The sequence below is a fragment of the Muntiacus reevesi genome, chromosome 9 (assembly GCF_963930625.1).
Source record: "Muntiacus reevesi chromosome 9, mMunRee1.1, whole genome shotgun sequence".
In the NCBI taxonomy this organism is placed as follows: domain Eukaryota; kingdom Metazoa; phylum Chordata; class Mammalia; order Artiodactyla; family Cervidae; genus Muntiacus; species Muntiacus reevesi.
In genome coordinates this window covers 37,626,214-37,639,087 of record NC_089257.1, presented here as the reverse complement: position 1 = coordinate 37,639,087, position 12,874 = coordinate 37,626,214, and the positions used below count along the sequence as shown (strand labels likewise).

Genomic DNA, 12,874 nt, shown 5'->3' with positions numbered 1-12,874 from the left:
AAACCTAAAAATGACTCTATGGGATTTTTGAGGAAACATTTACTATTACTTTACTAACTGATCAGGGTGAGTTTAGGGTAGGAATGGCAGCAATGTACTTTGAAAAGCTATGACACTGTTACTTGTATTTTCTTACTTAAAGAGAAAAAAGTTATAATGTGTCCTTTTTATGTAAGGACATTTTTCATGACATTGTAATGGCAAAAATACACAACAACCCAAAGAACCATGATTAGGAAATGATTACATTCATAAAGCAATCTGTTGAGATACTACACTAGTTTAAAAATTAATATTTTAAATAATATTTAAAGATAGAGAAAAAAGCTCATAGTATAATATTATGTGGAAAATAAGACACAAAAGTATTAATATATATATGGGATGACCACAATTTTATAAAAAACAAATATATCTTGAATATTTGAATGAAGAAAACAGGAAGGAAATGTCAAAATATCAACCTAGGTGGTTATCTCTGGATCGTGGGGTAACAGGAGATTTCTTTTCATTTTTTAAAAAATTATTTCCAAAGAGCCTGTAAGACTTAAAATCAAAAACTGCTTTTCAAAGTTTAAGATTTTAATCAAATAACAGTTTAGACTTACTTCTCCTGAAGTTCTGCCACTGCTAGTCGGTCTGCATCAGGATCTGTAGCCAGCACTATCCGGGCATTTTCTTTCTCTGCCAGTCTCAAAGAAAGTTCCTGAAATAGTGACCCAAAAAGGTGAATTACATTGAAGATGTTAAATTCAATGTTCATTTTCCTAAATGCAGGCACTATGTTAGTGATAATGAATTTTAGAAGGAATATAGTTTGGCTAATTTTTTTTAACTATTTCATAGAAGTATAGTTGATTTACAAGGTTTTGTTGATGTCTGCTATACAGCAAAGTGGTTCAGGTATACATATATATATCCATTCTTTTTCATATTCTTTTCCACTATGGTTTATCATAGGATATTGAATACAGTTCCCTGTGCTATATAGTAGGACCTTGTTGTTTATCCATTCCATATGTAATAGTTTGCATCTGCTAATCTAGTTTGACTAAATTTAAAATAAGACTAGGAAGTAGGGAAATCCACCATAGAGATTTCAAACAAAACAGAATATATGGCTCTAATATAATTTAAAAGATGTAAGCTAAAGTAGTTTTTGCTTCTGTAAGTAATCTTTGAATTGTCAGAGTCCTATCCACATGATAAACTTTAATATACTAAATCATAATTTAAATACAGAAAAAATATACCAGCACAGATTCTCCTTCTTCAGGATTTGGGCATTTAACAGTAGAAAAGTCTGGATCAGGATCTTTTTGTTCTGGTACTGGAATTGGAGGCTTAAAACCAAATACTTGGAAAGCCAATTGTACATAGTCATGTCCGACTCCATGAAAAGATGTATGTACAAATTTCAAGGTTGTCTTTGAGTTTAATTCCCTGTAAAGGAAAATGTCATTTAATCAATGTCATAAAACTCATTACTTGTGGTATAATTAAAATAATATCGAGAAAAGGCTAAAATCTATTTTGTCAGGATAGGAAAACTATACTCAACAAACCACAATGTTTTCTGAAAACATTGTTAGCTATTTATGGAATAGTTATAGGAACACAGAAATTGGTAAGGAAAAGTCAAATTTTAGAGGAAATTTCCTTATATACAGTGAATACATATATTGAGTTATAATTTTTAACAACTTTATTAAGAGGTAATTAGTAGTAGCTAAAAAGTAGTTTAAAAGTGTTAGTGGCTAAGTTGTGTCTGACTCTCTGTGACCCCATGGACTGTAGCCTATCAGGCTCCCCTGTCCATGGAATTCTCCAGGCAAGAATACAGGAGTGGGTAGCCATTCCCTTCTCCAGGGAATCTTCCTGACCTAGAGATTGATCCCAGGTCTCTTGCATTACAGGTGAATTCTTTACCATCTGAGACACCAGGGAAACCCATCAATATACTATAAATTCATCCTCAAGTACACAATTCAATGGTTTTCACTATATTCACAGAGTTGTTCAACCATTACCACAATCAATTTTAGAAAATTCTAATTACCCCCCAAAAAACTCCATACCCCAAAGCCACCACACCCTAACCCTCCCATTTTTCCCAACCACAGGCAACCACTAATATACTTTCTGTTTCTATCTCTATAGATTTGTCTACACTAGACATTTCATATCAATATAACCATATAATATGTGGTCCTTTGTGACTGGCTTCCTTCACTTAGCCTATTTTTAAAATTTATCCACGTTGTAGTATGAAATCAATAGTACTTCTTTTTTACTGCTGAATAATATTTCATTGTATGGATATACTACAAATACATTTTTAGCCATTTAACTATTGATGAATATTTGAATATTTGGGTTATTTCTACTTTTTGACTACTATGAACTGTATTATTTACCTATAATTTTATTATAATGAATAGCCAACACATTTTTATCTTTATTTCTTTCTGTTATTTGTTAATCTTATGTTAAAGTAATATTACCCTACATTCCCTCTTGGATACCTGTAAAAACAGATCTTTTTCAGATCATCCATGTATCTCCTACAAATGTCCTGCAAAGGATCTCTCTTTAGTGGGCTGGTATCTACTAAATTAACATTCCAAGAACCATTCCAGGGTTCCACACATTCTTCTATACATTTCAGAATTTCTTTATCATGAGGAGATGTGATCTGAGCACCATTTTCCCAATAAACCTAGAAGATAGGTAAACACAGCTATAAGCACTTGAAATGTTGGCCACATGTTTTCTTAGCTACAGTAGGGATATTTGACTTTACAAAGAAGCAAAACAAGTTAGTCAAGTAGAAAATGTAAACACTGGACTAACTTAATAAATACCTAAGGATATTGATGGTAATGATTCCACAGGGACTTTTCAACAAAATGATTCTGTATTATTTTCTCATTTAGAAGTATATTTTAATAACAATACAAGTAAAATATAATCAGGGCACCATTATGACATTGTTAAAATATATATATATTATAGCATCCAAACATAATCTTAGATCTATAGCTATATACTAAAGAAGATCTAAGAAACCATGGAAAGCACTTGATACTATGAAATTTTAGCATTATAAAGTGATTCTGTTACATGATAAAGAAGAATTTATCTTTCGGCTATAAATTAAACTAGAATTTATGTCACACCAAATAAAGTCTATTCCAGGAAAGAAAACATTAATTATTCCATACACATTTCGGTATATGCATTTTCAGTATTTAATGAAAATACATTTCATTAAGTTGTCAGTTTGTCAAGTAGCCAGATCAACAAGACATTAGGAACAGTTAACAAAAAAAGCAGAAAATGTATTTCTATAATTCACAGGATCTCAAAGTTAGAAGGGACTCATCTATACCAACTTCTCCCATGTATCTGACATCAATCCCTTCTACCACATCCTGAATGAAGGAAAGAAGAATACTTTTGAATATACACTATGTACTAAACTCTGTGCCAAGCAATATGGTAGATTAGATGACTCAAAAAGCTAAAGTAGAAGAAGTATTGTCTAAAATGCATAGCTTAGTTCACAAGAAGGAAAAAGAAAACTCCAGGCAGTGGGAAAAAATGAAAGAATGATAAACTTGAATGATAAAGCTGTGCACTGATACTGTAGCCAACTGGCCTTTGAGAAGGCCAACTGGCCATTGAGAAGGCCAACTGGCCATTTATCTGGCTCTTGATTGTTAACGTCCAGGTGGAAAGCAGGAAAATGGAACTGAGATGCCCTTCTTAGTGGAAATATAGAACAGAAAAAGCTCAGCCCACTATTACTGAAAGATGATAAGGTAGCATGTCTCTCTTCTTAAGTTCTGGGTGATTAAAAAATTTCAAATCTGAGGTCTACAGTAACATAAAAATTGCTCCCAATTGGTGAAACTCCTGAGGCTCCTGCAGAAATTTAAAAAACAAACCAAAAATCCAGTTGAAGGGATGCTCCCACATTCCAAGCAACCAACAAGATCCTGTTCATGAGCCCTGAAAGCTCTCCATGAAAATCTACTTAACATGAGGAAAATAATCTTGGCCTTTCTCCCTGCCTTTCTTCTTGCCTTGTATGTGAATGTGATGCCTAGAGGTACAACATCGTTTATACAATGAGCACTTGAAGAAAAGGCCAAAACAAAACTGCAGGGATGCTAGGTCCAACAACTTTGAGCTATAGAACCATACCAGCTGCCACATACTTCTGGATTTTTTGTTTTGAGAAAAATTAACTCCTATCAACTTTAGACACTTTTATGGGTTTTCTGAACCTGTAGCAGAAAGCATCCCTCCCTGATACAGTAACAGGGAAATCTGTGCAAAAAAATAAACCCAGGAATAAACTTAAAAAGAAATGTGAAAGATAAAAAATCTTTAAAATGTTACTAAAGGGTCTAAAAGAAGTCTTGGAAGAATACATTCTGTTCTTGAATAAAGAGACTCAAAAATTACAAAAATACTGAAGCTCTCTAAAGTAATGTACAAGTGAAATATCATACCAATGAAATGCCAAAATAATTTTTCCAGATGGAGAAAAATACCATAATAACATGCATGGAAAAATAGTCAAAAGGTAAACAATAATATGTGGAGAAATACCTGAAAGACAGATGACTAAGCGCTACCTTGGAGTTTTCACAAATCTACAAGGAAAAGAGCAAAGAGCAACTACCGAAGACAAAAATGAGTAAAGCCTTTAATAGACTTTTCAGGAAAGGGAACACAAATATCTTATAAATGTATGAAAAGACACTCAACCTCACTCACAAGACAGGTACAGATTCCAGATAACATTTCCACATATCTGACTGGCAAAGATGAAAAGTTTTGACAAACAATAATGGACGGTGTGGGATAAAGACCCTCCTATATTGCCAGTGAGAGTAGCAGTTGGAACCACCACCTTGAATAGAGAATGACAAACTTTATTTCACAGTTCCTTTGACTTTGAAGTTTCACATCTAGAAACTTATTCTACAGCTCAGCAGGGCCATAGAAATATAGTGTGAGCCACAATGTAACTACATATTTCACAGGCCTTTTTTGTAGTAAGTCTTTGAAATCTGGTGTGTATTTTACATTTACAGCACATCTCAATTCAGACTAGTCATATTTTAAGTGTTGGGTAATCATAGATGGCTGTTGGCTATCAGATTGGACAGTGCTGCTACAGAGAATAAGAATAAAAACAACAGGTAACATTTCTCGAGTATTTATCAGAGCCAGATACTATACAAGCATTTTTCATGCACTGTCTCTCTTAATCATAACTCATGCCCTAAAATACTAGTTCTATTATTACTCTCAGTTTACAGATGGGGAAACCAAAGCATAGAGAAATTAAATAATTTATCTTAGGTTACAAAGCTTCTGAGTGGTGGAGTTAAGATTCAAACCCAGTCCACAACACTCTTAACCACTATTCTATAATGACTCTATAAATCTACTTGTGTATACGAACAAAGATGTATATAGAAAAACATTCATTGTAGCACTGTTTGTAAGCAGTAGCAGATTAGAAACAAAATAAAATGTTTATCAATAGGGATTGGTTAAATAAATTAGGACTCATCCATATAGGTTTTTAAAAATGAATGAGGCAAACCTATTTATAGACCGACTGATGTAGAGAATGATCTCTAAGACTGTTTCACACTGTTGTGTGAAAAAAACAAGGTGCAGAACACTATATATATCCTGACATTTATGAGGGAAAAAAGAGGGACTGACCAATACTACTCATAAGATTACACAGGCATAGATTACCTCTGGAAGGAAACTAAAACCAGAAACAATATTTGCTTCTGAAAAGGATGCTCAGGGAAAGAGGTGGGAAAAATATTCTTTATTAACTTTTTATAATGTTTAACTTTTATACTTTTTACCCTGTGCCTATACTTTAAGAAAAAATAAATCTTTGAGGGTCTACTCTGTGACAAGTATGTTTACTAACAATAAATATCAAAACAAAGTCCCACCACCCATGAGCTTATATTGGGGAATTAGCGGGGGAGGAGGATCAAACAAACAAGTCAATAAACAAACAAGATAATTCATTATAAAGAAAGCAGGTAATTATAGATAGTGATAAGTTCTGTGAAAAAAATAAATAAAATGAAGAGAAGATCATTGAGGGAAGCCATTTCAGATAAGGTGGCCAGGGAAGGTCTCTTCAAGGAAGCAACATCTGGGCAGGAAACTTGAGGATGAAAATAAGCAAGTCTGTGAGATTTGGCGAAGAGCAATTCAAGCAGAGGAACAAACAAAATACTCAGAGCAAGAAAGGGTTTGGTATACTGGAGGAACTGGGAGAATGGAAAGAAGCTGCAGTGTGACCGGGACACAGTGAGCACAGAAAAGGACTGAATGGAATGAGGTGGAAGAGGCAGGCAGGAGACAGAGTCCTGTAAGCCCCAAGGTAAGGAGATTGGATTTAGCAGGAAAGCTAACATGACCTGTTTATATTTTAAAAGATCCTCTGGCTGCTTGGTGGAAAATGGACTGCAGGGAAGAACAATGGAAGCAGGGAAGAGACCAGCTAGGAGGATGATGTTCAGGCAAAGACAACTGTTTAGAACCGTGGAGGTAGAAGACATGGGCAGAAGTATACATATTCTACATAGATTTTGGATGCAGAATTTGTCTACAAATTCTGTTAGAAAATTAAATGTCTGGAGTGAAGGAAGGGGAGTAATCAGGAATGAATTTGCTTGGGTGGGTGGTAGTGTGAATTTATAGAGATGGGTAAGACTTGGGGAGGAACACACTTGAATGTGCATATGGCAGGTTGTGGGAGAATCAAGGCCTCTGTTCTAGAGATACTAATTCTGAGACATGTTAGGCATCCCAATGGATATTAGGTTGGCAATTGGATGTAGGAGTCTGATGATCAGAGGACAGATCTGGGTTCTTTACTTTCTTTGACAATTGACCTCTCCCTCCTTGCAACTCTCTTACCCCTTTGGTTTTGTAACATCAGTCTCTTCCTGTCTTTGTCCTGACTCCAGATTCTCTTCTTTCTCCCTTCATTTGAAGTTGATATTCCCTAGGGATCCATTCTTACCTCTTTTTCTAACCTACACTGTTTCTGGGCTGCCCATCCAAATAAAGAACTTCCAAATATTCTTAAATACTCTAACATAATATGTACAGTGATCCCAAATTTCTCCCCTGAACAACAGATCTCCACATTCAACTGCCTACAGGTTGCTGCTGTTTGATTGACCCACAAATCCCTCAAACTTAATTATGTCCCAAACTAATGAATTAGGCTTCTTCACTGCTTCTGTAAATGGTAATACTCCCCACTTAGCTGGCAAGGGTCAAAATCTTAGATTAGTATAAAATATTCTTTTCCCCAGTAAACCAGAGCTCCGTGTGCCTGGAGGCCCTGCCTACACAAGAAGAAAAAGAAATATAAGATCATAGACTCATGAGCCAGGAGCCCCAAACGCTGGTTCAACACTGCTGTATCTTCTGTTTGCCCCTTCTGAGCACTCGTCACCCTTCCCCACCCCACTTCTGCCATGAAGCCTGACATGTCAAACAGATTCTGTGGCCAGTAGGGAGTCCCAGCAGAAGACTGGAGGGGAAGGAGGAGAATGAGGTCAAAGTACCATTCCTCCAGCTCTCTTCCTTCAAACTACCACTCATTCTTCAAGTTCTTGGTACAAAATAATTTTATCTCTGAAATGGTAGAGAGGATGATTTGGGATGGGCTAGGGAAATCAAGGGCAGTAAGATATCAGAAGTAAAAAGACCACTGAAGAGACTTTTGTAATAGTACATAAGTATATAAAGGACAATAATACACATTGAGATGTAATAAAGGCCAGTAAGGATACACATTCTTTGAGTGGTGGTGCTACTCAGTAGCTTCAATTGTGTCCGACTCTTTCTGACCCTATGGACTGTAGCCCACCAGGTTTCTCTGTCCATGGGATTCTCCAGGCAAGAATACTGGAGTGGGTTGCCCTGCCCTTCTCCAGGTGATCTCCCTGACCCAGGAATTGAATCCACATCTCCTGTGTCTCCTGCATTGCAGGCAGATTCTTTACCCACTGAGTCACCTGGGAAGCCATTCTCTGAGGGGCAGCCTCAGTGTTTTTATCTTTCTGTTTCCAATGTCTAACCCTGCTTCCCATTGTAGAAAATATAATCAGCACGTACTATTTAAATAAAATAAGAACTATGAAATAACCAAAGAGGAAGAGTCCAAGGTTTACCTTGTATCCATTGTCTTCTTTGCGGTTGTGAGATGCCGTAATCATCACACCTGCAACTGCTTTGAGTTCCTGGACTGCATATGGCTAAAAAAGCAATAATACTGTAATTCTGTTTTCTAGCTACTCATACATTTGACACAAGAATAACTTTGATTATATAACTGGAAAAGCATTAAAATATAAATAGCCTAAAATCTTAATAATCAACTCCAGGTTCACTACATGGGATATAACTAAAGCTATAACTAAAGCCACCTATTAGGTCATCAGTAACCACCTAACTGTTAGACTGAATGCTTTTTTCCCCCTAGCCTCATTTAACTTAGTCTTATAATTATTTTGTTCCTTTAAGAAATATTTAACAAATACCTACTATATGCCAGATATTCCACCAAACTCTGGAGATATGAGAGGGGAATCTAATCATAAAATATTAGACTTGGAAGCAAATTTAGAAATCATCTAATCTATCATATTTTACATACTGTACACTGTTTATTCAATATTAGGTAATCATAAGGGAGAATTACATAAGCATGAAACAGGTCTCTTGCCTTTTGATTTGAAGATCTTTACATACACTCTGTGGCCTCTATAGCATATAAAAATCAATTTACCATTTCTCCCAAAGTTAATTCCCAGGTTGAATTTCCCTTTTTCATCACAGTTATTATTTGCCTAAGATGTTCCTCCATTCTACCATCACATCCAACTTCTCTCCTCCTGGCCATGGGGGAATTGGGCACGTGACACTGATCTGACTATAGTAACCTATTCCTTTGATGATTTAACTCAGAGACTGGCTCATAAGACCCAATTCTTCTCCAAGATGTTTTTGCTGTAAGTAGATTTCCTCTGACTCAAAGACATGGTGATAAAGAGTGCCAAAAACAACTTCCCTAGCGGCCAGAGCAGATCCACTTGCAATAAGAGAGGAAGGCCAACACATAGTTACAGTTGGAAATGGTAACCCAGAGGCAGACTCCTACAAAAATGTTCAACATATCTAGGCCCTTCTTAATTTCTGTAATTTATTAGAGCTAATTGTTTAAAAATTCCTTCAATTCTTTGATCCACTCCATATATGTCCAATAAATCACTAGTAACAGATTATGGAGACATTATCTAATCATCTAACAATTGGTAAAACTTGCCAACAAAATCATGTAGACCTGACATTTTTATTTTGAGAAAATTAATAAAAATCAGTTCAATTTCTTTAATGACTACAGGTCTGTTCAGGTTTTCTATTTCTTATCAGCTTTGATGTATTAATCATTCAAGAAAATTGGCCAATTCTCCTAAGTTTCACATTTATTTGCATCACGTTCAGAATACTGTGGTTTTCTTAATCTGTTCTTAGTCGCTCAGTCATGTCCAACTCTTTGTGACCCCATGAACTGTAGCCCACAAGGCTCCTCTGTCCGTGGGGACTCTCTAGGCAAGAATACTTGAGTAGGTTGCCATGCCTTCCTCCAGGGGATCTTCCCAACCCAGGGATCGAACCCAGGTCTCCCACATTGCAGGTGGATTCTTTACCATCTGAGCCACCTGGGATTGTTTTTTCTCTATTTTTCTTCAGCACCCTTGCCAAAAGGTCTATTTTGCTATTTGTCTCTTCAGAAAGCCAACTCTTGCTTTTGTTGATTCCCTCCTTTTCTTTATTTTCTATTTAGCTGATTTTTCCTTGTATCATCATTTTTAAAATTTTATTTGGATTTATTCTGTTTTTATCCTAACATACTAAATTAAAATCTTAGTTCATTACTTAAAATTTTTTTTCCTAATATATTCATCAAGACTATAAATTTCCCTTTAAGTAGAGCTTTAGTTATATCTCATAGTTTTTTTCCTACTTAGTGTTTTCATTGCTGCTCATTTTAAAATCCAGACAGTCCTTGCTTTGTAAAGTTCCAATACACATAAATTTCTGATACCATGTTTAAGTAACTAATAGCAGTCTCCCAAAAACATGCTCAAATTTCAGTTGCCTATGCTGTAACTATATCAAGTAAAAACTTGGCTCCTAGCTCTTCAGTCTGAAACAACTATGTATATATGAGATCCATCATGATTAGTAACTGATCATGTCACTGGTGGTCACTGTGCATCTGTGAACTATTGCACAGACAGCAAAACATATAGCTGTGTTGCCTCTTTAGCTCCCAGAGATAACTCATGTGGTAGTTTTGCAAAACTGGATGACTGAAATTAGGAAATGGCCAACAAAGATGAAAGTGCAGCAAAGAAGCAAAAAGTGATAATGGTGGAGGTAACATTTGAATCAATCATAAATGGAGTTACAGAAAAATAACTGGGAACACTGACACTGCTATCATTCAAGAGACTCTAGATAGGCAATCAGACCAGCTTAGTGAAGGTGAATGTATGGATATAAGTTAAGGATGTGGTTGTGATGAGAACGATGAGGTTGTCCTAGAGTAAGTGATACTGGCAAAAAAGGAATTCTCAAAAACATTTTATGACATTGAATGTGCAAAAGATAAAATGTGGAAAGTTAATCCAGACTTGGAAGGGAATTTGATAATTCACCAAGGCATAGAAAAGATGCACACTCATTGTTAAGTTAGGAGAAGGCAATGGCACACCACTCCAGTACTCTTGCCTGGAGAATCCCATGGATGGAGGAGCCTGGTAGGCTGCAGTCCATGGGGTCGCTAAGAGTTGGACACGACTGAGCGACTTCACTTTCACTTTTCACTTTCATGCATTGGAGAAGGAAATGGCAACCCATCCAGTGTTCTTGCCTGGAGAATCCCAGGGACGGGGGAGCCTGGAGGGCTGCCGTCTATGGGGTCGCACAGAATTGGCCACAACTGAAGCGACTTAGCAGCAGCAGCATTATTAAGTTAAATGACAAGAAGCAAGCACGGTTCACACTCTTGAATTTTTAAAGAAGGAATAAAACACTCAAGTGAGTGTTTTATAGTAATTTTTGCCTGCTTGATAAATCTGTTTCTGAAGAATATTAAAATATCCTGCCATGACTGTAGACTTATCAACTTGTTTTAGATCAAATTCTTAGGTGGTTCAACACATGTGTGTTGAATGAAAATAAAGTCAGAGCAATATTTGTTTTCGTTAGGTCCTTTGTATCATTTAATATAGAACTTTATGCATGACAAAGATTTGAGCCCTGTTTGATTTAAGAAATACTTTTTCAAGAGCAGCAATCTGTATGATCAATGATATAACACTTACTACGAAAGGTGTAGGAACATATCTTGAAAAAAGATACACAGGAACATCTTTGGCCAGTAATACTGCAGCAGTGAGCTTAGCAAGCCTGAAAAAGGGACAGAGATTTCACTTGGTCCTTAGCTTACCATACTTAAAAAAATCAACCTCCCACAAAATAAATGCATTACAATTGTTCTGAATATACGGCAATCTAATCTAATGAATTCTTATAATCACTAGTTATTTAAACTTCATGCTCCAACTTTAAAATGTTAATAAACAAGATTTTTTAAAAGGAACTTTAACAAGGAACAGAATTGACATTTTAATTTCCTCCTCCTTCCTGATTCAGCTTTTGGTGGCTATTTTACTAAGAAATAAAATTTGCCTTTTGCAAAAGGCAAAAAACATGGAAGAAAGTGAAACCAGAGATTTTGATAAACACAATATAGTGATTTACCCCCTAAAAAAAGTATCACTAGATCATGATTAGCTATGTGTGAAAATATGCTAAATCTAATAAAGTGGGACTATAATGAGAGAATACAACTTACATAATATTGCTACCCAGTGCTTTTGCCAAAATAATAAAATCATAAGATAATCTATGATGTCATTCTAAATACTAACTTTAAATATTTAAAAATTTACTCTTTTCTGTAAAAATCAAAGGTTACCTTTGAAATGCTTACGTTTCAGCTCTAAATAAACACCAGCATGTGATCACATTTTTTGGACAGTTTCCTGTTTCAGAACTCCTATTACTGGGCATAAATTTTTTTTTCAGATTTTATTCCAATCCAGTTTAATCTCTGAAACAATTAATACTGTACCTCTGGCTGCTGCAGCTGCTAGTTACTTGACCTCGGGTGTCATACCCAACTACAAAGCCTCTTTGCTTGAAGTCTGAGAAACATCTCTCAAGGTATTTGTACATCCCCTGAAGCAGATAAATAGAAAAGATTAATTCCTGAGTAATGCCTGCATTTTCAGTGACTTAAAGTCTATGCTTTTTATGTGTGGTGTGCAGCTAATTGGCTCCCAGGGAACTGGCCTCCTCATTTTGCCTGTGTTCACCAACATGAGTGCAACAATCTTCAATCCTCAAATCTGAGATGACAAACACCCGTTTCCTGAAGTTTTGGACACATTTGATACACAGAAATATCAAGTAACTGTTAAATCTAATACAATGCATAAAACATTAGGGGAAAAATGATGGGACATGAAAGTCAGTATGCTAAAAAAAGAAAAAAACAACTGTTTGAAGAACCAAAAGAAATTGCTGTTTGCATTAAGGCTCTAGAGAATGGAAGTTTGACCATTTTAGGTCTTACTAAATCATAAGATTGAAGCTAACCATAAGAGTTGATCTGTTTATGACATAAACATTAAAAATCAGCAATATAAACCTTCATTAAAATATT

The 12,874-nt window shown here is 35.6% G+C and overlaps 1 protein-coding gene across 1 annotated transcript in view; it reads right to left on the bottom strand.

Moving 5' to 3' along the window:
- Positions 1 to 12,874, bottom strand: part of PGM2L1 (phosphoglucomutase 2 like 1) — a 59,611-nt gene that overhangs the window by 14,340 nt on the left and 32,397 nt on the right. Inside the window, exons 3-8 of the mRNA XM_065944454.1 lie at positions 12,281 to 12,387; positions 11,469 to 11,553; positions 8,247 to 8,330; positions 2,526 to 2,719; positions 1,254 to 1,443; positions 609 to 706 (exon numbers count right to left, since the gene is read on the bottom strand). Of these exons, the coding sequence (XP_065800526.1) occupies positions 609 to 706; positions 1,254 to 1,443; positions 2,526 to 2,719; positions 8,247 to 8,330; positions 11,469 to 11,553; positions 12,281 to 12,387 (758 nt within the window). The remainder of the gene's footprint in view (positions 1 to 608; positions 707 to 1,253; positions 1,444 to 2,525; positions 2,720 to 8,246; positions 8,331 to 11,468; positions 11,554 to 12,280; positions 12,388 to 12,874) is intronic.